Source organism: Manis javanica, chromosome 7, assembly GCF_040802235.1.
Source record: "Manis javanica isolate MJ-LG chromosome 7, MJ_LKY, whole genome shotgun sequence".
NCBI classification, from domain to species: Eukaryota; Metazoa; Chordata; class Mammalia; order Pholidota; family Manidae; genus Manis; species Manis javanica.
Window position 1 is genome coordinate 27,585,917 of NC_133162.1, and position 27,459 is coordinate 27,613,375.

General features: G+C 36.3%; 1 protein-coding gene across 3 annotated transcripts in view; it reads left to right on the forward strand.

Moving 5' to 3' along the window:
• Positions 1-26,151, forward strand: part of ERLIN1 (ER lipid raft associated 1) — a 32,448-nt gene extending 6,297 nt beyond the window's left edge. For all 3 annotated transcript variants that reach the window (XM_017680253.3, XM_073240554.1, XM_017680252.3), the window contains 8 exons: positions 1,515-1,576; positions 3,894-4,019; positions 5,689-5,762; positions 11,230-11,288; positions 13,145-13,236; positions 20,246-20,335; positions 21,250-21,329; positions 23,906-26,151. In XM_017680253.3, coding sequence (XP_017535742.2) covers positions 1,515-1,576; positions 3,894-4,019; positions 5,689-5,762; positions 11,230-11,288; positions 13,145-13,236; positions 20,246-20,335; positions 21,250-21,329; positions 23,906-24,127 — 805 coding nt within the window. In that variant the 3' untranslated portion in view covers positions 24,128-26,151. The remainder of the gene's footprint in view (positions 1-1,514; positions 1,577-3,893; positions 4,020-5,688; positions 5,763-11,229; positions 11,289-13,144; positions 13,237-20,245; positions 20,336-21,249; positions 21,330-23,905) is intronic.
• Positions 26,152-27,459: the final 1,308 nt, after the last annotated feature.

The window sequence follows — 27,459 nt, forward strand, 5'->3', positions numbered from 1 at the left end:
ACTGAGAAATATAGGATTTTAGAGTCAGCTGACCTAGCTTCGTATATCAGCCCTGCCACATCTGCTTTAGCAACTTTTTAAATAAAGCACGTTGAAGTTCATAGCTAAATTGAGCAGAAAGTAGAGTTCCCATATAGTCCTTGCTCCCACACATCTTCATTGACTTTCCTAAGTTTAATTTCCCCATTTGTACAAATAAAGTAATAAAACCTACCTTGTATTTATTGTAAGGATTATAATTAGTGTATATAAAGTGTCTAACCCAGAACTTGACCCAGAGTAGGTATAACAGAAAAGAAATCTTACTACCTTTTCCCGTATAGTATTAAATGCTATCTAATTTAGAGTTTCTGATTCATGGGTCTGGAATGAGGCCCAAGAGTGTGCATTTCGAGCAGAAGTTTCCAGATGATGCTGATCTGGAATGATGCTGCTTTGTTTGAGGACCTTTGAAAATCTCTGCCTTTTAGAGTTTACAGAGAGAAAGGCAGACAAGGCCCAGATTATTTCTAGAGTATAATCAGTACACTGAATTGTATCAAAAGAAGAATGTAAAGTTCATGGTGTTTTTTAACTGCCCTATTGTAAATGATTAAACTTTCAGTATTGCAGGCCTATAAAAGAGGCTTTGACATCTATAGGAAGACAAATACTTTTAAATAAAGAACAACTTCCCTCTGTTTTAAGTTAACTGACTTGAAATCAAGTTCTCTGTATGTCTAGTTGTAACTCTTTTATATGGATTCCCTTTAGAGAGGACTCAAAATTGGCAGCTGGTGAGATTTGGGGTGAATTTTATTTTCATTGCCATGCTTTCTTATGTTTCTCAGATATTCAGTGATCAGGTATTACCTTTTTTTATCAGAAAAATGTCATCAGTTAGTAGGAAGGTTTAGTTGTTTAATTTCAAACATGTATCTTAAATTGAGGTTCACATACCCTTCAGGATCTGTTGCTGGTAGGCCAGGAAGTATAGGAAGTCATTAATTAACAAGACCTTGTTTTTCTGAAGTTTTGTTTTTACTTTGAGGTTTAGGGGAAAATTGTTTTTCTCATGCTAGAATAAATACAGATAAAGAGGATTAAAACACTTGATGAATTATTAGGATAAGGCAGGAAGCCAAAGAAATTTCAGCCTGTAGCTGGTCTCCATAGCTTTTGGGGAACCATTTTACTTGGTTCCTTGATGGAAAAGTTTGAGAAGTGCACTGTTTTAGGTGTTGGCTTTAGTTAACAGGACAACATGCTAAGTAGTTATAGGTTAGTGTTCATGTGAGCTGATTTGATTACAGCAGTACCAGAGGGGAGCCTTTGGTTATGAGAGTGCCAGGTGACTGTGTGTAGGGTAATTTGAGTAGTGATTGGTGGGGTCATTTTAATCAATCATTAGTTTATGTCTTTAGATTTTCCTTCTAAATTTCTATAATGTGGGATATGTTTGATGTTGGGGGATTAATCTGGTATTACAGTAGATTTGTATTTGGCTAACACTTTTTCCATTTCTTTGTTTTTAGTGGTGGGGTCATGATCTATATTGACCGAATAGAAGTGGTTAATATGTTGGCTCCTTATGCAGGTATGGTACCATCTGTTCTGTTGTTTTTGTAGTTATAATCAGAATATTTATAACTGAGAGATTCCCTGATGAATAGAAAGGTACTTTTAAAGTTTTATGACCTTATTCATTTTTGCTGTATATAAAAAATAATCACTGGACTATTTTCCATTTCTAGGGAATGGTGGCAGAAGTAGGTCACAAGTTCTGGACTTCCTGCAACTAAACACGTCACTCTTTTCTGAGCTTTTTCTAAGAACAAGACCATCACTGATTATTTCTAAGTTTTCTAGAAAGTGTTTTATCCAGTCAGGATGAGAGATAATTTCCTTGCATGATAAAAATGTATAACTGAGCAATTCCTGGACCACTTTGATTTGTGACCATAGAAAAATCTTTTCTAGTTGAGACCGTAGAAAAACCTTTTCGGATAACTTGCAGAGCTATCTGAAAGTCCTCAGTGTGGGGAAAACATTTTCTTGGTAAAAGATGAAAACCCACAGAGATGGAGTAGGTTACTATTCAAATCAAAAGTGCAATTAGAAGTTCTGAAGAAATACCTGCCTATTTTTTATGTTAGATTTTTTTTCCCCAGTATTTTTTATTGTGGTAAAATACATATAAAATTTACCATCATAACCATTTTAAATGTACAATTTTAGTTGTATTCATTTATATTGTTATGCAGCCAGAACCAGCATCCATCTCCATAACTCTTTTCATCTTGCAGAACTGACACTATACCCATTCCTCCCTCTCCCTAGTCCCTGGCAACTACCAGTCCATATTCTGTCTCTCCAATTTTGATGACTCTAGATACTTTATGTAAGTGGAATCGTAGTAGTTCTTTTTTTTTTTGGACTGGCTTATTTCAGCATGTTCTTCTCAAGGTTCATACAGGTTGTAGCATGTGCCAGAATTTCCTTCCTTTTTAAGGCTGAAGAATATGCCATTGTATGTACATACACATTTTGTTTATCCATCCATCTATCAATGGACACTTGCACAGCTTCCACATCTTACCTATTGTGAATAATGCTGCTGTGAATATGGGTGTACATGGGTCTCTTCAAGACCCTGTTTTCAACTGAAATATCTGTCGTTTTATCGTCATGCTTATTATTACAACTGGCATACCTAGTACGTGCAGGAGACTGGCCAAAGCAATTTAAAAGGGTGAAGTTAGAGTCTTTGCCCTAAGGGGTTTTTACTTTCCTGAGAATACATGATACTGACTTAAAAATTTTATGTAAATTGGAATGTAAGGTCGTGCTGAACTACATGTCTTTGATGCTGGGTGCAAGTAGTAAAAGGATTTCGGAGAAGAGAGCAGGCTGTATTCCTGTCAAGTGAATTTGGATTATATCTTTCAGAGATTAAGTATTTTCCTCGTCTTTTTTCATCTCCTTTCCCTGGTCACAAATCCATGGAATAGATTATGGTTGGTAAAATAGAAGAAGGGGAAAGATTACTGGTTCTCTAGCCAGAGATAATTCTGAATAATGGATTACCAATTCATTTGCAATGACCAAGCAAATTAGTTAGTCAGCAAATATTTATTGATGGCCTGTACATTCACTGTGATCTGGAATCCAGTTGCATTGAATACCCTCCATGGGAAGGTCAGTGGAGCAAGTCTTTGGGTCTGAAGGGAGAAAGCAGCATGTTTTAATAGGCAGAGCATAAGTTCTGGCATGGTCTAGTATGTGCCCTTAGGCACATCTCGAAATTCTGTTTCTCAGTTTCCTATTATAGAAAATTAGGAGATTTTTAAAATCATAATTAAGTGGTAATATGTAAATTGCTTGGCATAAAGCCTGGCCCTGTAAATGTTAGCTGCTTTCCCTCGTAGCCTGGTGTCTTTTTTTTTTTAACAGACTTTAAAAATTGCCTTTTTGAAAATGATCTTTTGTAGCTGCTGCTTTCTTTTATTCCTACTGTTCCTCAGTTAGTTCAGGCCCCCTTTACCTCTTAGCTAAACTTATTTTGCAGTAATTGCCTTACACTTTTCCTTGCCTCTAATCTCACTGCCTCACAATTCATCTTCACACTGTTGTCAAAGTGTGAATCTGATTGTTATGTCTTTGCTTGTAAATTTTGACAGTTCCTTATTACCTCTAAGATAATGCATAGTCTCTTACTATGGGATTTGAATTTTGCTTATTAGAATTACAAATGCAATATCTGGAAAATTGAGCATGAGGAACATATCAGGGTTTGTGAGTTGTGTTTCATGTTTTCATTATTTCATTAGCACTTTTCCTCACATATATCACTAACTATTATGTCAGTTGAATTAGAAAAATATGTGGGTAAATGGATTGTATTTCTTCTTCAGTGTTTGATATTGTGAGGAACTACACTGCAGATTATGACAAGACCTTAATTTTCAATAAAATCCACCATGAACTGAACCAATTTTGCAGTGCCCACACGCTTCAAGAAGTTTACATTGAGTTGTTTGGTAAGTGTATTATTTGCTTTAAATATATATATAAACAATTAGAACTCTTTTTCAACTCTCTGAGTACTATAATAGTGTTTGTACACATGCTATTTGAGCCTTTCTTCTGAGTTGATTAATAAAGCAACTGTCTTTAAAACAGTCTTTATCTGAAGTTTAAAATTTCTTAATGATTAAGTAAAGCAGCCACCCAGACAAGATATTCTAGGAACGATAACCGTTTTCTGAAATGCATAGTAAATAACTTGGTAGAGATTAGAAAAAGATCATTGCTTACAGACTATATTATGTTTTTATTATGACAGATTATTGAAAACTAGCTTTGTTGCTATTTTAATAGGTAATTGGAGAAATTTAAAAGTCTGTGTCTTAGAGTTTCCCAAGATTCCCCCTGCCCCCCCCCCACCTTGTTTGATGATTCACTAGGAGGACTGATAGGACTCAGTGTATAGTTGTACTTACAGCTAAGACGATTACAACAAAGGGGTACAAAGCACAATCTGCAAAAGGAAAAGGCACATGGCCGAAGTCAGGCACGAGCTTCCAAGGAATGTCTCCCAGCTGAGTCACGCAAGATGTACTTGATTACACTAGCAATGAATTGTGACAATGCATGTGAAATGTTTTCTGCCACGGAAGCTCATTGGAGACTCACTGCCCAGGGTTTTTATAGGCACCCTCTCCCAAGCAAACAGCAAAATTCCAGACTCCCAGAGGGAAAGCTGTTCATCATAAACCACATTGTTCGTATAAACAGTTTAGGCACAGTGAGTCATTCTTACCAGTTCTGGGAATAGTGGGAATCCTCCTTAAATCCAAGTTCCCACGTGACAGCCAACTGGTAACTTCCAAACAGACCTTTCAAAGGATTGCAGCTTCAGGCCTGCTGTGTCAACTCTTTTCTGCATGAGTTTTCATTTGAGATAGTGGAAGTTCTGACCAGGGATTGGGTTGTTGCCTTTGGTTGGGTACTTCCTTCTCCTGGAATTCTTAGTAAATTTCTTAGCTGCGTGCATAAGTGTGCTTACTGATTTTAGAAATCTACCAATTGATTCCTCACTGATGATTGACAACTACTGGGATGGTGTATGAGAAAACAATCTGTCATGATTTGTCCTATCACTGGTCTCTTTAATAGTGGAGAAAGTACTCTTGAGGTGGATAGAAAATTTGTGAGTTTCAAGCCCAAGCAAAGTGACATTTTTATTGTCCATTCTTGTGTGCTTCAAAGACCTCTGTGAGCCTTTTTTTTCCCCCCGTTTCTCTTTAAGTTGAAAATAATAGGCAGAGGTACATGAAATGAGATTGTTATTTGGGGATCTGGATAAAGATTGAAGATAGGAATTTTGTGTGTGTGTGAGAATCAGGACATATGAAGTAACAGCACTGAATTAAGATATTAGAGACCTAGATTCCCCATTTATTGAAAAAACTTAGACTAGCTGGTTGTTATATTTTTTAATTTCTTTGTTTAATAAATCCTTACATTTTCTTCCATACGAAAGAAAAACTGTGTGTGTGTGTTTTCATATATATATGGAGAAGTTTATGCTCTATAAGAGAATAGTACCATAGAAACTTCAGGTAGATGATTGGTTTTATTTCAGTATGAATAAATGTAAAACAGTTTTTTTGAGTATCAGAGCTTTGTTCTTGGCCTCAAAAACAGATCAAATAGATGAAAACCTGAAGCAAGCTCTGCAGAAAGATTTAAACATCATGGCCCCAGGCCTCACCATACAGGTAAGCTTTTTGCCTAGGGATAGTCTCTGGGAATTTCGAGAACTATAAGTGTCCTTTCATCAAACTTTATTCAGCAGTTATTTAATTGAAGTGCTATGGTGATTTATAGAAAACCTTTCTGTTTGACTTTAGGCCTCTGCCAGAATAGAATACTCTTGTAGCTTACAATGGGTGGTATTTTCCTCTGAACTCTAATAGGCAACAGAAAAACTGAGGCTCTTACAAAGAAGTAAAATGTGTATACTGCTATGCACGAGGCATTAAGATACAGTAATGGTTAATAAGAGTAATGTTGTGCCTTCACTAAAATTATGAAAAAGGATCTCAAATACAGGAGTTGAACAATTATAGACAAAAGAGGTGTCATAAAGTATTAATTGACAGATGAATTGATTGGGTGATGATTACAGCTAAAATTTAGAATTAGAGAACATTTTGAGTCTGCCTGGAAAAGACTGTGACTGAGTTGGGATTTTAGGTAGTCTGGAAGAGTTAATAGGATTTATATGGGAGAAAGGAGTAAGGAAGGTATTTCAAGTGAGTGGGATGGCCTGGGTAAAAGCAAGGTAGCAGATGAATTTAGTGGTGGTGGTGGCATTGGGAGAGAATGTTGAGAGGTTATAAGCCTGCTTTTGGGGGTCAGTATTTTTTGATTGGGTTGAAATCCATTAATGGGATCTAAAATCAGTTTTAGGTAATCATGACCAGAATTTTAAGTGAAACGGAGTTGAAAAGGAAAGGATATCAGAGGACATAGTATGTAGTAAGCTTAGATATCATTCTGTGAAACTAGTTTGTTTTACAAAAGTGTGTGGGGTAAGTGTTTATATTGGGTATAATTGTAAAATGCGTTTTCCCACTGTGGTTGTGGTCAGTTAAGATTTGAAAGCCGTTGCTCCTTATCTGTGTTACCTGAAAAATGGTAATATGGCTTCTCTAGGGTCCTTACAATTTCTAGAAGATCAGTTGATTCTTATGATGAACCTGATTGTAGCTAAAGCTAAAGCTTTCTTTGGTGTCACATGCCTTAAGTGTCGCACTGCTACTAAGAGTATCCTTTCACTGTGAATTACCATGCGTGATCTCAACAAGACTAGAAAAGTGATGAATGTTTTCTCCATCCTCAATCATGCTGTGCCATTATCTTTAGTGACTGAGGGGAAGCTACCAAAGTTCAGGGGTCATTTGAAATGTCCAGAGCTAACTTTGTAAAACCCTCTTGGTTGTCCATTTGGTTGTAGCTAGAGTAGCTTTTCAATTTTAAAGATAATAAATGTGAATGTCATGGATTCTTAGATTCTGCCTAGGTTGTTAATTGGGGGTCTGGCTCATTCATCTTAACAGTTGCCTTGAGTTCATTGCCTTATATTACATAACCATTTTCATATTCTTTAGTTTTTTTTATTAACTGTGAACATTCCTGACATCACCTTGTATGTACAGATTCTTTCAAAGTAGCTGTACAAATCTGCATTCTTAACCAGCAGTATATGTGAATACTTGTTTCTTCACAATCTCATTAACATTTAAAGCAGTCAGATACGATAATTTTTGTCATATGGATAGGTGTGAAGTTTTATCTCTCTTTGATTTGCATTTCTTTATTTATTAATGAGGTTGAAATTCTTCTGGTATATTTTTTTGACCATTTATATTTACTCTCCTGTCAATTGTCTATTCATATCCTCTGTCCATTTCTCCTTTGGGTTTTTTTCTTACTGATTTATAGTAGTACTTTGTATATTCTGGATATTCTATACACATGCTATGTATGTTGTAAAACAAATTAGATATTAGGAAAAAGATGAATAACCAAGTGAAATTTACCAGTAATCTTACTATGCAGAAATAACACAATTTGTCATATCTTTCCAGACTCCTTAATGAGAGGAACATATGTTTGTTTATAGGTACAATGTCAAAACCAAAGTGGAATCATACCATAGCTGCTTTTTCACTAACAGTATATATCTTTTCAAGTCAAAAATACAGATTTGCTACATCATCACTTTTAATGGTTTTATTTATTAATTTCTATGGCTTCTGATTTTTACTATTATATATATGTTGCAGTGACTGAGCTTATGCATACAACTTTTAAACTCCTTCCCTTGGGATAAATTTTTAAGTGTAGGATTGATAAGTATATGCCCTTCTTGGAGGCTTTTTGATACATAGTGATGATTTGCCTTTCAAAATGTTAGCAGCTTATATTCTCATCAGCAGTGTTGGTGTTCTACAGTTGCTTACACATTGGATTGTGTGATTGTACTCAAATAACTAGTAGAGGCACACCCACTCACTTAATCTTTAATTTAGAGAAATCTGATATTTTGTATTAATTATCAAGGTTGAATGTCCTAAAATATTTATCAGCCATATGAAAATTAATAAAGGGAAACTTCACTATAGTGGAGTCAGGAGCCTAGAAAGGAGAGCTATACCACTTCCGTTACAGGAAGAATTGTCAGTTACAGACCCCCTTAGAAGAATTGTCAAGAGGCAGGATTCACCAATTACTCCCTCCCACAAAGATGTATATTGCATCTCCTGCAAGAAATAAACAACCCCTCAAATTAGCCATTGAGCAACTAATCACCCTGAACTCTGCTTTTTACTCCAATGGACTTTCCTTCAAAACAACCCCTCCTAGCTTCCTCCTCCTCTCCATAAAATAACTTAACCTCTCCTTTACTGGTTGAACTTGCATATGGTTTTGCAGTACTTGCATATCCTGAATTGCAATTCTTTGCTAATCCAGAATAAAACCATTTTTGCTGGTATTATGTGACAGTTTTATTTTTAAGGGTAACAGCCATTTGTATTTCATTTGTGAATTATTTATTGTGTTGGCTCGTTTTTTAGTTATCTGTTTTCTCATCATAAACTATTTTTTATATGTTAATTATTTCAACTCTTTAAAATGGATAAAATAGCCACTACCAGCTACCATCTCTTGCCTAGACTTTTACAGCTGTCTCCTGTCATTTCCCTGCTTTCCCTCTTACCCCCTTGTCCACATCATTTTCTGCACAGCACAAAAAGGATCTTTTAATTTTAGTTATATTTGTTGTCTTTATAAAAATAGTTACTGAATGACAAAAATGTTGATTTATGGTACATTTTTAAACTGGTAGATCAAAATCTCCAGTGTTTTGGTTGCTTTAGACTTGTTATAAAATAATTGGAATAAATTTTTAGAACTTTATGGCCATTTTTCAGCCTTTCTTTTTAACACATAACCATATGGATATGAGAATTCAACTTTTTATTCACTTTTAAGATCTCTTGAGAAATATTATCTTTCCAAAAATAAAGGCCTTTGTATTTCTAGCAGCTTTATTCTTCCAGATGAGTTTTCATTACTGATATTTTCAAGCTGTCTCAGGTTCTTAAATTGGCATGTAAGTTTTAAAATTAGGAACATTGTTTATGGCTTTATTTAATCATAACAATTTTGTTTCTTTTGGAATTTCTGACCTAGTGATCAGTTCATGTCCCAAATTCGATTAATACTTAAGGATTTAAAGAGTTTAAATGCTGTTAAATATGTAGTCTTTTTTTTTAAAGCATTTATGAATACAAATGATTCTTAGTAAACTTTTTGTATACTTACAAGATATCTTGTATATCTTCATGCTGTATCCACTGTGCCTAGAACAAATGGCACTTTTTGCCTAAAACAAACACAGACTAAATCACCCAGTTAATGCTTGTCAAATGAACTTTCTCTGTAACGATCAGTATTGTTTTCCCTGCTCTATGTTTATATTCCATTTTTCTTCTTGAAAAACCACTATATCAAATTAGAGTAGTGGAGGTAGGCATACTTGATTTTTTTTTTCTTGTTTTATTTAAGAGAGTGACTATATTACATGCTGGCTTTTGATTTAAAATATATGCTTATAACCCAGGAGTCAGTTTCAACAGATACATTCATTTCATCACCTTTTTTCCACTCACTATATAGTGTACATACGTATGTGTGTGTATGTATTTTGGCCATTGTTTTTGGATATGTTGTCATTAAAATCTCTTGTGATGCAACTTACTCATGTTTCTGTTACAGTAGATTTTTATACTTTCACATATTTGAAACTTAGGAGATTTCCTAAGATTGGCAAGCATGTGGTATGTTCTTTAGCCTCATACAGCAAGATGGAAATCTTCATAAGACAGTCCTATTTTTATACTTCTTTTATAAGACTAAAAAGATACATGACCAGTGTCTTAATTAAATGCAGTATGACAGTGCTTCCCTCTGAATCGCATTAAAACATACTGGAAGTCATCTGTATTTCTCATAGTCACCTAGTGAAATCTGGCATCTCATAAGTGACCAGTTCTGAATTGAGTCTGATAGATATCTCCATGAATTGCCTTATCCTCAGCATGTAATGAGTTTTTTCATCATAGTCCCCAGCCTCTTACTGCATTTCAGTCTAATTCTTGTATTTAGTATGGTAGTCCTCAAAATTATATACAGGTTAATTGTTCTCTTTCACTGGGAAGACTACGTTGCTTAAAAGTTTTAAAAGTCATCTTACCAGACCCTTAAGAGAAGATCATATGCTTAAAGCCTTTGTTGCTACAAAGTTGAGCCAGTTTTCAGGGGGAAATGAAAACTTTTCTTCAGATCAGCAGTGTTTTGTGTGTGTTTGCAGTATAGTAGGGGGTGAGGGATGTTTAACAAGTAAAAGCAAAAGCTTATGAGAGATCAAGTCCTTGATGTAGAAAAGTCAGCCTTCAAAAAAGTATACTTTCCAAATAGATAATCCTAATTACAACAAAGTACGCTATGATTAGGAAAAGAAAGTATCTAGTAAAAAATGTCTACAAAAAAAGTAGGCTTTTGTTCTAAGCAAGATTTTAGGAAGAAAGAAAATAAATTGTAAATTGCTATTTGTTTTCTTTCAGTGTTGAGCTGTTTTATTTACAGCCAGTATTGAGTGCTTGCAGATTTAGGAAGTGGTAAACTCATTTACTGTCCACTGCAGTAAACTGCATATACTGACCTGGGTTTTTTGGTTTTTGTTTTTGACTGTTTTCTATATTACAGTTTAAATCTTAGAATTTTGCCTTCTGTTTCCTTCAGCTGGAGGGGCTGAAATACAGCTCCATTTGGTTTGGAGGTTTGAAAAGGCAACAAAAGTACAAGTAAACAGCCTTGTGAAAGATCTTTTGAGGGAGAACTTATTTCCTAAAGGAATTAATTTCCTCAGTGGGTAGAGTGATTTTTCCTGTGAGCCAAGCATTTTTTTTTAGGGAAAACAGGAAGCAGCCTATCTTTGATTCTTGGTGTAATGGCATGAAAAGTAGATTTTCTGTGGGATCCTCACATATGTTAGTAGGCAGTTAATGTCAAAGTTTTTTTTATTAGTTTCATTTGAGAAGCTCTTCTGTAGAAGATTTAGTTAGAAGGTTTATTTTTCAAATATACTTTGGCTTTTTCACTTTTATTTTTTAGGCTGTACGTGTTACAAAACCCAAAATTCCAGAAGCCATAAGAAGAAATTTTGAGTTAATGTGAGTAATGTGCATGGGATCCCAATATTTCTAATTAGGGCTGTCTACATAATTAATATGCCAGTCTAGAGGAAACTTACATGTGAGAGAGTACACTCTGGGGTGGGGTATATGTCTGTCTTCCATACTTTAATTCTAATAAGATTGCCTGTCCTGGTGTCTTAATTCCCACTAGACTCTTACTAGCTTTCTCTATGTATGGACATCTTAGGAACAGCTTCAGTGGCTAAGAATGCAGTTTGCTATGTAACTATTGTTGGAAGTCTGAAGGAGCTATAATTTGTGTGAAAAATACCTCAAATTAAATACTAATAGAGGAAAAAAAGAGTCCTAGCTATTAAGGTTGAAGAGAATGCCTGTATTTTGTTACTGTATTATAATGGCAAGAATAGACACCTTATTGGTTATAAAGTTTGGTTTTCCATTGTGTGTGATTATGTGTCTAAAATTAGACCTGGATCTTGATCATTTGCCTCTGGGGAAGCTTTTCCCAGTTCAACTCCTGATAGTCTTCTCTTTCATGTGTCTGACTGAGAATGGGATGTTCTTGCTTGACATGAAATTAGTTTCTAAGTGTTTTAGAAGATTCCTTTTAGGGAACTATGTATTGTAGTAAAAATGTAAAATTAGTATTATACAGGTATTAAAAAGGAGAAACAATTTGTTGGGAAATTTGGCTGATGTGTTAAGAGGAAAAATACGAAATGCTGAAAAAATAACTTTGCAGATATTGAGAATACAACAGATACATAGATACAGGGCATCCAATAATAATAATAGTTCTTTATGGAGGGTATACTTCTGTATCTTTACTGTCCCAAGTATATGTCTTCTATTATGCAGAGTTTTAGTTTCCATTTTTCATTGTAGAAAAAGAACTCTAAAGGACACAGTGCAAGGCTGGGTAGTTCATGGGTCTAGTCCATTTATTGAAAAAAAATTTATTGAAGGCTCAAGATGTATTAGGCTTTAAGTATGATAGCTTCTGGTGATGGAAAGATCAATACTGTGTTCTCTGCCCTCAAATAACTCATAGCATACAGAATGTCATTTTACGTCTTTATCAGTGTTGACTGGAAGAAAAGGGAGGGTTTTGGGGGAAATGTTTTTTGGAACCTATTGGAGTTACTTTTTAGATAATTCTGCATCTTTCCTAATTTTATAGACTACTGGCATTCCAAAATTAAAAGCCACCTTGGGATTATCCAGTCTGACCTCCCGCCTAACAGTAATCTTTTTTTACACCATTTCTACCATGTGGTTGCCTAGTCGCCACTTGACACGCTTGGTGATAGGACAGCCATTTCCATTATTAGAGAACTCAGATTAGAAAATTCTTCCTTACATTGAACCTCAGTTCCCCTATAACTGCTGCCTAGTTGTATTTTCCATACAAGTTGGGCCACTGCATAAGGTTGTCTGCCTGGGGAGAGGTTGGAATCCAGCTCCATTCTGCTTGCCAAACTGCACCTGAAGGACTGCATCTGCCCAGAGGTTGCTCTCTTCTGCTGATTGGCCCAGAAGTGTGAATGGGCTAGCTGGAGGCCTAACAGCAAAGGAAGCGTTTATGTATTCCAGTTACTTCCAGATCATAGGCCTTTCCATGGTAGAATTAGAGGAAAGAATCACACTTAACTTCAGATGTACTAAATTTGATTCTTATATCTGGAAGACTTTAGGCAAATCATTTAACGTTTCAACCTCAGATTCATTATAAATAGGGTTAACACCTCTCTTATCTACCTTAATGAGTCAGAAAGTTCTTGTTGAAAATGGTTCCGTGACCCATTATACAGTCAGAATTACTACCTGTGACTACATAGCACTTCTAATTTTTGTAATATTTTGCTCCACAGGGAGGCTGAGAAGACAAAACTTCTTATAGCTGCACAGAAACAAAAGGTGGTGGAGAAAGAAGCTGAGACAGAGAGGAAAAAGGCTGTTATAGGTACTTGGATTTCTTTATGAAATGGATGTGTCTAATTACATGTGTTATGAGTTTGTCCTGTTCTTTGTCAGTCTCATGTTGCGTGTTGATGGGACTGCCATAAGACTGCATCATACATAGTGGGGAATTATGGAAACTCCTTTGTTTATGCATTCAGATGTCCTGAAGCCTTTAAAAGTAGATGAGGCCAGTAAATATGAAGTGCTTTGGCTCTTCACTATGTTCTTGGCCACTGCTATTGTTTATTTCAAGGATAGGAAGATTGGATCTGGTTTGGGGGCAGCTCTAGCCTCCCAGAGTAGAGCATTTGCTTATACAGATTAAGAATAAGGAAATTTTTGGCCAAAGCTTGGAATGACAGCATGCATCCTTGCTATTGACATGCACCCTGTTTTATTTGGATGGATAGATTGCTACTTCTAAAAGTATGGCAGGATTACTTAACAGCTCATTTTGAATCACAGTGATTGCCCTAATATTCTAGGATACTGTATGTTAGACTGCAATCTTAGGCTCTTATTTGGTTCTTTGGAATGCTCAAAGTTTGAGGAGTTTTTATTAAATATTTCAAATGTGCAGGAATGTGTAGAGACCAATATAGTGGAGGCTTAACATTTTGCCACATTTCCTTCAGATCATATTTTAAGAGAAAATTTATGTATCTGTTTGAAGCTTCCTTTGTACTCTTCTTGGTCTTATTTCTTGACCTGTCTTCTCAGTAGTTTCTATTCTGAAGTTGATATATATCTTTTCTGTTTATATTTTTATACTTTTGTTGTAAGCATGTAACAATACATGATTGGTAGAATTGTTTTAAAATTAAAAAAAAGGTACCAAACTCTAATTTCACAGCTTCCCTTTTTTTTTTTAACTAAAATGCGAGTTTTATTCATATTGAGACATGTAGACCTAGTTCATTCTGTGAGTGAACCTCAGTTCATTCTGATAGATTACTAATGAAGAGTTAGGTAGTTTCTAGTTTTTCCTTATTACAGACAGTGCTGCAATAATGCCCTTCCCCATGTCTCTCTGCACACATGTAGGAGTTTTCCTGGAGTAGTGGTGCTACCCAGTCTGTGGTGTGGATTGGTGTCTTATCACCAGCTTTTTGTTTCTGATCTGCAGTGAGGCCACTACAGAAATTGAGAATGAGTGTTTAGAAGGTGTTATAGCATTTTAACATGGTGATTTATGTCTGCTGAATCTAATAATAAAAATTGGAGTTTTTTTTTTATTTCCTAGTAATTCATTTTTATTATACTTTACAAAATATTCATTCCTAACATTATGAAATACCAAAAAAAAAAAAATGCCCACGGGAAGGTTGAGAAACACTGCTCTAGAATACACATCTCAAAGTAGAATTGCTGAGTCATGGGTACACACAGCTTCAAATTTACAACATATTGCCAAATTGCCCTCCAGAGTGATTCTTCCATTTACCCCCTCTTCTGCAGTATTTGAGTTCCAGTTTTTGTGCTGCTCTGTTGAATTCCTGTTTCTACATATCCTCTTCAACCCTTGGAGTTTTCAGACTTGAAAATTTATGCCAGTTTGATGGTTAATATAGTATTACATAATTTCGGTTTGAATTTCCCTGATTACTAGTAGAGTTGAATATTGTTTATTGGTCATTCAAGTTCCCCTTTTTGGTATGTGAATTGCCTGATAAGCTCTTCAATCCATTATTTGATCACTTTTATTTGACTGATTTGTAGATGTTCTTTATATTTTCTGGATATTAATCCTTTCCCAGGTTTATGCATTGCGAATGTTCTCTCTCAATTTGTGATTTGTCTTTGAACTTTAGGATGTCTTTGATATACAAATATATTTAATTTTCATGTAATCAGATTGATTAGTCTTTTTCTTTGCGGTTTGTGCTTTTCCTTCTGTTTAAGACTTCTTTCCCAACCCCAAAGTAAAAATTTTGTTCTAAAAGTTTTAAAGTTTTGCTTTTCACATTTAGGTCTTGATTCCATCTGGAGTTTATTTTGTGTTTAGTGTGACATAGGAATTCAGCTTTATTTTTTCTAAAATGGCAAGCCAATTATCTTAGACTATTTATTGAATTCCCTCTACTTTATTTCTTATGTCACACATGTCATGTAACAAGATCCGATGTATAATTTGTTCTGTTGCTTGGGTCTATTTTGTTTTAATTTCTTGGTCTGTCCTTCTCCAGTGTTAACTTTTTTAAATTACTGTAGCTTTTATGTTAAGTCTTGGTATCTGGGAGAGCAAGTTTCTCCTTACTAACTATTGCTCTTAAATGTTCTTAACTATTCCTAAAATGACCTTGGACTATCCTAGGCCCTTCATTTTTCTATATAAATTTTAAAACTGGCTCCTCAAGTTCTGTGAAACACTGTGTTGGGGTTTTGATTGTAATTACATTACTTGTAAACATCAAAATGGAGAGAATTAAAATATTTATAATATTGAGTCATACAAATCTTTCATATTTCTCTATGGGAAATGTCTTTCAAAAAATGTCATAATTTTGTTCTTGAAGTTCTTGCACATTCTTTGCTGGAGATTTATTCCCATGTATATTCCTCAAGTTTTTGCTATTTTTAATAGGCTTTTTTGAAGGTACATTTTCTAATTGTTTTTGCTTTTGTATAGGTATGCTGTTAATTTTTTTACTTTGCAGTCTTGCTGAAAATGCTATTATTTCTAATAGTCTCTTGGATTTTCCATATGAACAGTTATACTGTCTTCAGATCAGGACAGCTCTGGATTTTTCTTTGTGGTTCCACACCTTTTAGTTCTTTGCATCTTAACTGGTTTAGGCTATGACTCCAGTGCAGTGTTAAAAAGAAAGGTGGCAACTGACATTCTTGCCTTGTTTGTAAAGAAAAAGTAAGTTTTATTGGGTTAATGGTGCGTTCTTCTATTTCTTACTTGCCAAGAGTTTTTTTCATGAATGGCCTTTAAAGCTTTCTAGAATTTTTTTCTATATCTTTTGAGATGACATTATAATTTTTCTTTTTAGAGATGTTAATGTGGTGAATTATATGAATAAATTTTTCTTTCACTGAATTATTTTGTCTTCCTGGGATAAACCCACTTAGTCATAATGTAGGAGAGTCCCTCCAATACAGTTCTCTGTTTCTTTAAATTTTCTACATTTATTTTAATAAGTGTGATGAGCTTGTAATTTTTTTCTTATACTCTTACTATCAGTTGTTTTTTGTTTTTGTTTTTGTTTGTATCATGGTTATACTAGCCTCAAAATGAGTTGGAGAGCATTTCTTTTCCTGTGTTCTGGAACATTTTGTATAAGATACTATCTCTTTGTAGGTTTGGTGAAACTCAGTTATAAAAACCATCTTGGTCTTAGTGGGGTTTGTGCTTTTTTATATACTCATTTGTTTTTGTGATAACACTTAACCTGAGTTAATTTCTACAATGAATGTAGGTCTAATCAGGTATTTGTTTCTTTTTAAGTCAGTTTTGGTAGTTAAATTTTTCTAGATAATTGTCCAGTTTATCTGACATTTCCAATTTAGGAACATACATTTGTTTGAATTCTCTTATGATTTTTAAAACCTTTTACCAAATCTGTGTGCTCCCTTTTCATTCCTAATATTGTTTATTTGTGCCTTCTCTTTTGCTGGTTCAATTTTGCCAGGGGTCTGTCTTTATTCATGTTTTCTGAGAACTGGATTTTGATTTGGTTCAATCTATTGTCACTTTCTTCTCAGTTTTATTATTTACCCTTCTTTCTTTTTTTTACCCTTTTTGAGTTCACTCATTTTTTTCCTAACTTCTTGTGTTGCTTAATTCTTTGGTTTTCAGTCTTTTCTAATTCTTTACTTTTCAGTCTTTTCTAATGGAAAAAATGCAGGATTATAAGTTTTCTTTTAAATTCTGCTTTAGGTAGGTACATCTTGCAAGTTTTAAAATGTGGTTTAGTGGTGTTCTGTTTTAATTTTTTAAACACTTCCATCGTGATTTCTTCTTTGACTCATGAGTTATTAAAAACATACTTAAAATGTATGATTGAAAGGGCTTTCAGGGGGCTACCTTTTATTGTTGCTTTCTAGTGTTACTGCATTGTAGCAGAAAATATGATCTGTTATATGGATTTTTAAATACTTACTGAAATTTCCTTTGTGGCCTATCAGTGCATGATCCTTTATGGTAAATGTTCTATGTATGCTTGAAAAGATTGAATGTATATTCTCTAGTTGTTGGATACAGGTTTCTGTACATATCTATTAGATCAGGCTTATGAATTTTGTTGTTTGTGGCTTCTATATTCATCTAATTTTTGCCTTCTTGAGCTATAATTACTGAGATAGGTGTGTTAAAGTCTCCCACTATGACCATGGATTTGTTGACTTGCCATTTTTGTCTTTATATATTTTGGGGCTGTATGTAGCATTAAGAGCATTCAGGTTCAGGATTGTTACATCTCCCTGGAGAATTACTCCTGTTATATAATTACTCTCTTTATCCCAAACACGCTTTTTGAATTAAGGTCTATTTTGTCTGATAATAATATAGCAATGCCAGATTTCTCTTGGTTAGTTATTTTCTTGATGTATCTTTTCCCATCCTTTTACTTTCAACTTTTCTATGTCATTATGTTTTAGGTGTGTCTCTTGTAAACAGCATATAGCTGGATTTTGTTATCTTATCCAATGTGAGAATCTGTCTTTTAACTGGTGAGTTTAGTCTTTTTATATTTATTGTGGTTACTGCTATTTTTGGATTTGTTTGTATTATTGAATTTTATGCTATTTACCATGTGTTTTTTTCTTTGCTTTTTTCCGCTGTTTTCTGATTGATACTGAATTGATTGAATTTTCTTTATTCTTTTCTTTCACTTGACTGAAAGTTTTACATTCTGTTTCTAGGATGTATAACTAGTCATTGCCTGTAAAATATTAACAAAGCTTACCTGACTTGACAAAGTCTACTGTTAACCATTCTTTCCATCCTCTTCTTGAACAATACCCTACAATGCTTTAATTCTTATCACTGTCCTCCAATTTACATATTATTGTTGCCCAATATTTTAGTTTCATGTTGGTTTTATTCTCCCATTGATTATTATCATCATCATTTTAATTTATATGTGTTAAGTGATTTTTTTTTTTCCCTCTCCATTGCTTCTGGCAATTCATTCTTTTTTCCACTAGTTTTTTTTCCAAGGAAGGTTAACGAGTGGAAAACTTAGTCTTGCTTGGTCTGAAGTGTTTTATTTCATTCTTTAATGGTAATTTAGCCTACAGTTCTAAGCCCAATTGAACTTATTTTTCTTTGTCACTTTGGCAGTATTATTTCATTTTTGTTTGGGCTCTTCTCTTTTCACTTTTAATATTTTCCTCCCTGTCTTTGGGTGTTCTCCAGTTTCACTGTGATGTGTCTAGGTAGAGAAAAGCTAACTTCTCTCTAGGCTCAGGGGTACAGCTTTTTAGTTTCACAGGAGTTGAAGCCCTTTAGCAGTCTCCATTTTAATGGAGTCTTGGTTCTAACATCTCAAAGCCTCATGAACTGGCCATGCATAGGCAGTAACCCAGGTCTCCCTTACTCATCTAATAGCTACCCCCAGGGCTGCCACCATATAAGCTCTCAGCTCTCCTTTCTCTTTGCCATCTCTTAAGGATCTCCATTCTTCCTTGTGATCTTAGCCATGCGTTAAAAAGTGGATGTATTTTCTTTAGTGCTTTTTAAGGTATTAGCTGAAGAGTTTTCTCATTAGCCTACTCTATCATTTTTAGAACTAGAAATCTGGTCTTGCTCTTTATTGGTTTATTCCCCCATGTAAGAGAGCAGTGTTAAATGGGATTACCGAAAGTTCCCCAGTGTTCTCTGAGTTCTAGTTGCAGGCTTCAGATTCCTTACCTTTTATTCAATTTTCATCTTCAGTTTCTACTTATAGTTAAATTTCTAGCCTAGTTGAACATAGTGGTCTGTTTTTAGGATGGTATGTTACAGATTGATTATTACACTGATGGGGAAGTAGGGAAGTATGCCCTGCAGTAGTGGATAAAAGGTACTATCTTCTGTAAAGAAGAAACCACTGGAAGTTTTCTTTCCATTATGTACTTCCCTCAGGGGCCAGAGATAAACTGTGTTAAAATACTTACCTTTTTTAGATGAAAAGAAGAATTGAGAATGTTCTTTAGAAATTACAGTGATTGAATTGAAAGTGTAATTAGTGTTTTTCTTCCCTGGTCCTTGGATCTTTTGGTTAGGCCTAAGGTTTACTAAGGGTATTTTCCTGCCTTTAATTGCCTTCTGCAGTTGTTCATTCCCAACGCTTATTTTCACATTCTCTGCTTACCCATCCTGTTTCCTCTTCTACAGCAGTCAGAATACTCCTCCTCTGATGTTATTTTCATCTTGTCTTTTCTCTGATGGTTAACTTAACAGTCGATCCTGAGTATATTAAAGTTAAATTGTACAGTCTGTCATTCAAGATAGGGGTTTTCCAGCCCTCTCTCTACTTACTTTTTTGTTGTCTTGTCCTGTTAGCTGTCTCCAAATCACCTCTTCATTGAGACTTGCTCTTTTGTCTTTACACTTTCTGCCATGTTCTTGTAGGTCACATTCATTATTTTAAGATTTCTTCCAGAGGGCCTTTCTTGGATTAACTTATCTTCCTTACTCTTTCTTCCTCCTGCCACATTATATAATTGTCCTGTGTTGCCATGCATTTATGTTGCTCTGTTTTTGTTCCAAGTACTTCATGAAGTATCTTTTTTCCCATTAGCTGTGGACCATTGCTATTTAATCCCATGAAGGACTGAAACTGTTATCTTTTGTACTCCCCCTTTCCACAAAACTAGCACTGTTAAAATAGAATAGTGAAATAGGACATAAATTACCTTTTTTCCGTTGAGTTTTTTACAGTCTGGATGGATTAAACTTAATGAAATAATTAGCCCATTAAAACTTACATAATTAAGTATTCAACTTTGTGCTGCTGATTCTCAGTACCACTGAAGCTAGACAAATGTTTTGAATGTGTCTTTTTTGTGTATAATTATAGAAGCAGAGAAGATTGCACAAGTGGCAAAAATTCAGTTTCAGCAGAAGGTGATGGAGAAAGAAACTGAAAAGCGCATTTCTGAAATTGAAGGTACCTCGGAGAGAAGAGGCTCTGACTGTCCTGAGTCGCCTCTCTGCCTCAGAGGGTTGGGCTCTTGATTGTGGCGGGTGGAAAGACCATAGGCAAGATAATCTTGTCTGCAGGAAGTGGCTGGCCTGATGCTCTAGACATATGTATTTTTTAATTACCATTACTTATTTAGTACTTGGTTTGGTTCAGGACAGTGGGTAACTCAACCTGTCATTTTCTGTCCTTAAATTGGGACTTATTTTTTCTTCCATAATTGTTCTCAGGCAAGCAAGGTATGAGAATTACCCATAGCCAATTGTAAAGAATATACAAGGTAAAAAACCCAACCACTACCAGTTTCTTTTTCTGCCTGTCAACTGAAAGAATTTTTTTTTTAATCATCTGGGAAAAAAGTTTTCACAGAGATTCAAGCTCCTTGACTACACATAATGTGATGTTGATATTCTTAGCTTGTAGTCTTGAAGACCTCTTTTGCTTATATACTGCTCCTTCTTGTCATTCTGGATCAAATTTGGAGGGGAAGGGGACAATGTGCAGTAAATAAAGCAGAGATTTCATGTCTGAACTTAGTAATTTTACTTGAAGCCCAGAGCATGGGTGCAGTGTGAGACTTTGGGTTATAGGGGCTGGAGGAAAGAAGGAGCAACTTTAGGTGGAAAATGAAATGGGCTCAGTTGAGCTGAGAATTATTCAACATTGACAAGAGTGTTCCCCCTTGAGAAGGAGCTGTCTGGGGCCTGAGATTTGAAAACTGTCATAATTGTTGTATGCCTTTAAAGACAAGTAAAGGATTGGAAATATCAGTAGAGAAAGGGACTCCTACTTACAGTTAAGTCTAGATTCTTTAGCCAGCTGAGAAAATGGATCACAACCTTTCTTTGTTTTAAATACCCTGACTCTGTTTTGCTTGCTAGATGCTGCATTCCTGGCCCGAGAGAAGGCAAAAGCAGATGCTGAATATTATGCTGCACATAAATATGCCACCTCAAACAAGGTGACTGCCTCTCCAAGCTACTGTCCTAGTATTATAATTTGGGTGTTTGCTTTCCCTTGTGGGGGGCTCTAATGTGACAGAGATGATTTACACTGTCAAGGAAGGGTAGTTACCATCAGACCTTCTAGAATCAGCCAGTCACTTAGCAAGTTAATTGCACATTTATTGGGTAGGAACTTCATATAGTTCCTTGTAAAAGTGAGTAGCTGACAAAGCAAGCAGATACATAAACACAGGTCAAATGCCATAATTACATTTGTTTGTGCTACTGTATAAAGGCTTAAAAATCAGGATAGTTGAGGGTCTTCTAAAATGACAAGAGTGACAAGAGGAGAGTACAGATCATTTAGAATTGCTTCCCAGATACTGAGGATGCTCAGCTTATTTAGAGCAGTTTTTCTTATCAGACATAATCTTGGCACTGGGGAAAAAATGCTTTTTTTCATTGTGGAAGACTATCTCATGCACTGGGTGTTTTACCCTTGCCTACTAAATGTCAGTAGTGCTCATAATTATTTATCAACACCCCCTCTCCATTGACACACACATATTTCCAAATGCCCCCAGTTGAGTACTGCTTGTTTACTGGGTGTTTAAAATGTCCTAGTCATGAGGAATTTGCTGTGTGGTAACTTGAGAAAGGAGGTTGAGTGGTATATGCGTGAGTGATCTTTGTGTAGGGACTGAGGTGAGGTTGGGTCTGGAGAGTAGAGGCCGAGTTAGCTGGAATTACTTAATTAAGAGGCAGCTCGAACCCGTGTGATATACTGAGAAGGAAGAATATGACCAAAGTTTTTAAGGTGTTGCTAATTGTAGAATGGATTGGAACAGAGAAGTGAGAAAGAGGTTGCTAAGGTGCACAATGCAGTTTAAAGGGTTAGGGTCATAAATTTAAGGTATAAAAAGCCTGCTATTAATTTCATTTATTGGTTCATTCACCATGTTTACCAAGGGAACATTGGGCAAGGAAAATTTAGCATTAGATTTATAAATGAAATATTTCTTAATATAATAGTCCTTAAATTGGTAAACTTAGAGAATAGCAAGTTTGGGACAGTTATATAAAAGCAATAATGATATGTAAATTTTCAGTGTAATTATAACACTAATGAGTTAATAAGTAGTTGTCTATTTTCAACAGTTGCATATGTGTGTGGCAGTAGAGTCTGAGACAGGTGCTGATGCTTCAGTCACTTGGCCACACGGTTTTGAGTCATGGGAATTGCTTGTCTTAATCTGACCACTAAAGCTCTGTTCTGTTGTTTTTCATGTAATAGAAATAGAAACAACTGAAAAAAAAGATTCAAGATACAGACAGGGCTTAAACTTTTTCAATTTAGAGAGGAACACCACAATCTGTATTCAGAAGAAATGTAAGACATGATAGGTTGATATAATGAGTTGTAAGTACTTTGAAATCCATTATACATTTAGAAATAAATTTAACATATTGTAAGACATGCTTTATAAAAATAGAATAAAATTTGTCCAAGATGAAGGCAAGATGAGAAACTTCAGCTGACAAAAAACTAGCCATCCAACTCTGTCATGGGAGCTGGCCAGCCAGGCCCCGGGTATCAAGACATTGTCATTAGATCAGCCTTCTGATGAAAGGGGTAGTGGTTTTATGCCATTATGAAAAATGCTACTCAGATATTGACGGCTTAGGAAATAATTTCTTTATGCATTGTGGCCAGATTCGATTGCAGTGTTACAGCACAGGATGTGAATCTACTGGAGGGGGTGTAGATCCGAGAGTGGGAGATGTTGCAGAGCTATAAAGACAAGATGGACTCTGCCTAGAGGACAGGCAGGGACTCAAGGAGAGGATCACTAGGGAAGGTTCTGAGAAGAGTATATTCTAGGAAACACTGGAAATGAGTTTTAATCAAACCTAGAGAGATTTTGATTGGATGTATCTTGGCAACATGACTTAAGCAAAATAAAACACCATGACAGGGAGAGAGGTCTGGTGATTAACAAACATCTGTCCATCACAAACAGTTTGACCATCCAGCTTCCAAATAGAAACCAGAGGCCAGACCAGGTGATTTCTTGAGATCTTTCCCAGTTGTAGAATGTGGTCAAGAAAAGCAGAATCAGAGATGGTTAATTAAAAGGATATGAGGCTAGGCCCCTCCTTTGAAACTCTGCCACTCTTACCCATTGACCTGTCTGCCACTCAAGAGAACCAGCAGAAATTCCAGGCTAGTTCCAGGCTGAGTTCAGCTAAGTGAAGTGGGAAAGTATTTAATAGGCCCCAAGTCACTATGGAAATGTTAGTTGTTGTTATTAACAATCACTCATTGTTTCCCCAAACCCACTTCTTCAATCCTTTTTTTATTTAAAAACGAACAGCTTCTCCTACATTAGGACAGGGACTTGTTGAAGGAACTTTAAGTCTGGAATGTAACTGTGAATGTGATAGTTGTACTTTAAAGTTAAAGAGGGTCCTTAGCACTGATTCAGAGTTCAGTAATGATATTCAAGAGAGCAAGCAGTAGGGAAAATGCAGAGGGAAATGACTATTGCACCAAAGTGTCCTGATGTCTTTGCTCTTGTTTGCCCCAACACAGCACAAATTGACCCCGGAATATCTGGAGCTCAAAAGGTTTGAAGCCATTGCTTCTAACAGTAAGATCTACTTTGGCAACAACATCCCTAGCATGTTCGTGGACTCCTCTTGTGCTTTGAAATATTCAGATATTAGGACTGGAAGAAAAAACTCTCTCCCCTCTAAGGAGGCTCTTGAAACCTCTGGAGACAACCCTATCCAAAACAAAGAGAACACAGGTTGATGCAAGAGGTGGAAATGTTCTCCCATATCAAGATGTGGCCCGAGGGGTTAAGTGGAAATGATGGTTATACAACTCTTCAGATTTACAGAGAACTTGTGCTCTGTCTGTTCTGCCTGTTCTATGGTAGTCCTGGTTTATCAGCTGATTACAGAATAGAGCCAGCTGTCTGGCACCCAATGGTCTTTTCAGTGGCAGTTTGATCAAGTATCCTGTGAGTGTGCTTTCTAAACTGGTCCTCACGAAGGAGGGAAGGTCTGATGCTAAGATACTGCCTGCACTGGAATGTTAAACATTAAATATATAACAAGCTGTGTTTTTCTGAGCTAAGATACATTGAATAATGTTTACATTGGTCCCCTGGGAAATGTGTGCTCAGCCATTCAAGAGATAGGAGGCCAGAGAGAAGACGGCCAGGCTGTGGTAAGTGTGAAAATGACTGATTGCACCTGGGACCCAGACTCTTTGGGGTCCAATCTCAGCATTCATCCATGTGATTAGTCCACCGAAGTTTCCCAGGAAATGATCTTCCACTTGATCAACCATTTACTTGATACGACTTGCACCTTTTGTTTTCCTCCAGTCAAGTTGGTGGCCTGCTGCAACATGTACCTGCCATCCAACCAGATATTCCTAATCATTAGTTTATTGCTTTAGTAGGCTCAGAGATAGAGCATGATTTGAACTTTTGGGTGAGATGAAACCTTTGCTTTGAACCAAAGCTCTGGGGCCCTGCATTCCCCTCTGTTGGGCGATGACTGTCTGTGTTACTGCCCCAGGCCATGTGTGACTAAGGTGCCTGATTTTTAGCCACAGACAACTCCTATACGCCACCTCTCAGCTCTGGTTGGCCAAGAGTGGGGCAGGATTTTACCAGAAATAGCAGCAGCATAGATTCCTAGCTGTTCACTGCACAGTAGCATATCATTAACTGCAGGAAGTTTTTATTTTTAAAACTGGATTTGGGGTACAGTCATTTGCCCCAATACCTCTGCCTGAAGGCCAAATCCTAGGGTTGCCCAGGTTATTAGCACAACTGGTTCTCGTGTTGTTCATCAGGAGCCCACGTAGTGTGGAACAAAGTAAGTTAGAAAGCATCCGTGGTCATCTTTGTCCCCATCCTTCCTGGTCCTGAGGTGCTGAAATCAGAGTTGTTCTTCAACCTTCACCTTCCCTGGGTGATCAGGATTTCACTGCATTCTGGGCGACCAGTGGACTTAATCTTCCACAGGAGGATGACAGAGTTAGTCTGTGGCTATGGGAGACCTATTTCTTCTGGACCTTTTTTCCCTTAAGGTGAACATTCCTGAAACTGTGTGTCTCATAGTTAGGCCTGAGTTTGTGTAGCCTCCTAAGACATTTTGGCTACATTGTGTTCAAGCCAAACAGAAGTCATGGGAGCACTCCCAGAAATCTTTGAGCTCTCAGTCCTGTCAGTCTCATGACAGTTTGTGAATTGTGCCAAACACTTTATATGAGAACAGAGCCCCAGTTTGAGTGGGTCTTTTCCCTAGGCCTTATACTAGAGAGGCATTTGTAATAGAAAATCATTTTTTCATTTTTGCTCATTTAATTATATACATTCTCTTTATGAATGGATTTTGTGTTCTGTAGCCCTCCTTAAAAGAACCTTGGAACTATAAAAACTCACCTGTCATATTGTTGCTGCAGATAAATAATGATTGTTGTGGGAAATCTGGATCATTGACCTTTGTGCTTTCTAGAGATGTTTCCTGTTCCCATGAGCTAAAAGCTGTTGCCCTAAAGTGATGGATGTGGGTTTTCTTAGAAGCTCTGGTGGCAGAGTTGAAAAACAGGAAATAGTGTTACGGTGTTTTAACAAAAGTACTTCCACTTAAACTCCCCATGGAGTGTGCTTCCCTGTGTTCACTCAAACTGTTAAGTTTATCCCTCCTTCAGGGATGTTCCTTTTGGCAAATACACACTGTAATCTTGAAGTCTAAATTTATATGTGAAATGCTATCTTTTTTAAAAAGAACTAAATAAAATTATTTTACTATCAGTGATTTTTTTCCATATGTGTTCATTCTTTTCTGTTGTCCTGAAATGCTCAAAGAGCTTTCTAGCCCATTTCAACCAGGTAGCTAGTTTATTAGGTTGACTTAACAGTATAACTTTCCTATGCTTTCTTACAACTTTCTTAGACTTTTTCCAGAATACTGCCTGCCTGCTATGCGTTTTGAAAGGAGGGTTTCCACTCCTCCTGACTCACAGAATTTAACAAGAGATGTTCTGATTCTTTGTGGGATGTGGCCAACAGCAGAGGAGGGAAGATGGAGCATAGTGCCCTTTGGAGATTGCGTAAGAGCTGAAATGCACAGAGAAAAGAGAGGAGGCAGTTACCCAAGGTGGAGGAAGGACAAACTATAAATTACAAGCGGCAGTGGTATAATGTAACTAACTTAACTAGTTCAGATGTTGGAAGGGGTGGACCCGCTCTTCCCAAGCTCTCCACATGCCCTCCTGGGAACAACTGCATAGTGCTGTTGGGGCAGCAGGGCTTGTAATTGGAAGTTTGGGGGAAAGTAGTCCTTTACCTGGGTTCCTATGGGATCCAACTCCATAGTACCCTATATCTGCTGTGGACCAGGGAAATTTAGTTGGAACCAATTATCCTACAGGCTTTGGTAGTGTTAAAATGAGGTGATATATAATTAAGTGATTTCTGCTTCTTGCTGTAGGGAAGGAATTTCATGAATTAAAAATTGTGGCTTCTAATTGTTTAGGATTAGTCCCAAATACATACGTACAAGGCTTTTTGTGATCTGGCCTCCACCTGACCTGTAGCCAAGGTTCTTGAATGTACCTTCTCTTTCTCTGTTTGCACATTCTCCATCTGCATGATTCACTTTTCCTCCCTTATAGCTCCAGGTTTTTCCTTCACTCACTCCTAATGAGTCTTCACTTCTCAGAGAAGTCACCCTGAACCACTTGGCTCCTGTCAGCACTGTGCTTCCCCCTTTGCAACACCACATGCCTTGCATTACCTGTTTTCTGTTATCATAAAGGTTCAGCTATCTGAGGGCAGGGACTGCGACAGTGCTCTTCCCTGGGGGAATCTCTCTTGCTTAGGCCTAACATGGTATCTGGCCCTTGAATTAGTCAGTTTTGTTACATGAAAGAACAAGAGGATGGATGGGAAATGCATTTCCTACTAATGAATATGAGTAAAACAAGTGGGAAAAAAACATAGAACTTAGACTAGAGTGTCCATTTCAGGACTTATGTGTAACTATAGGAAGTTAATATCCCAACCTGTTTTTGCATCCATGTAGGACTTTTCAGTAGGTTCAGTGAGGTAGTGTTTATGCACT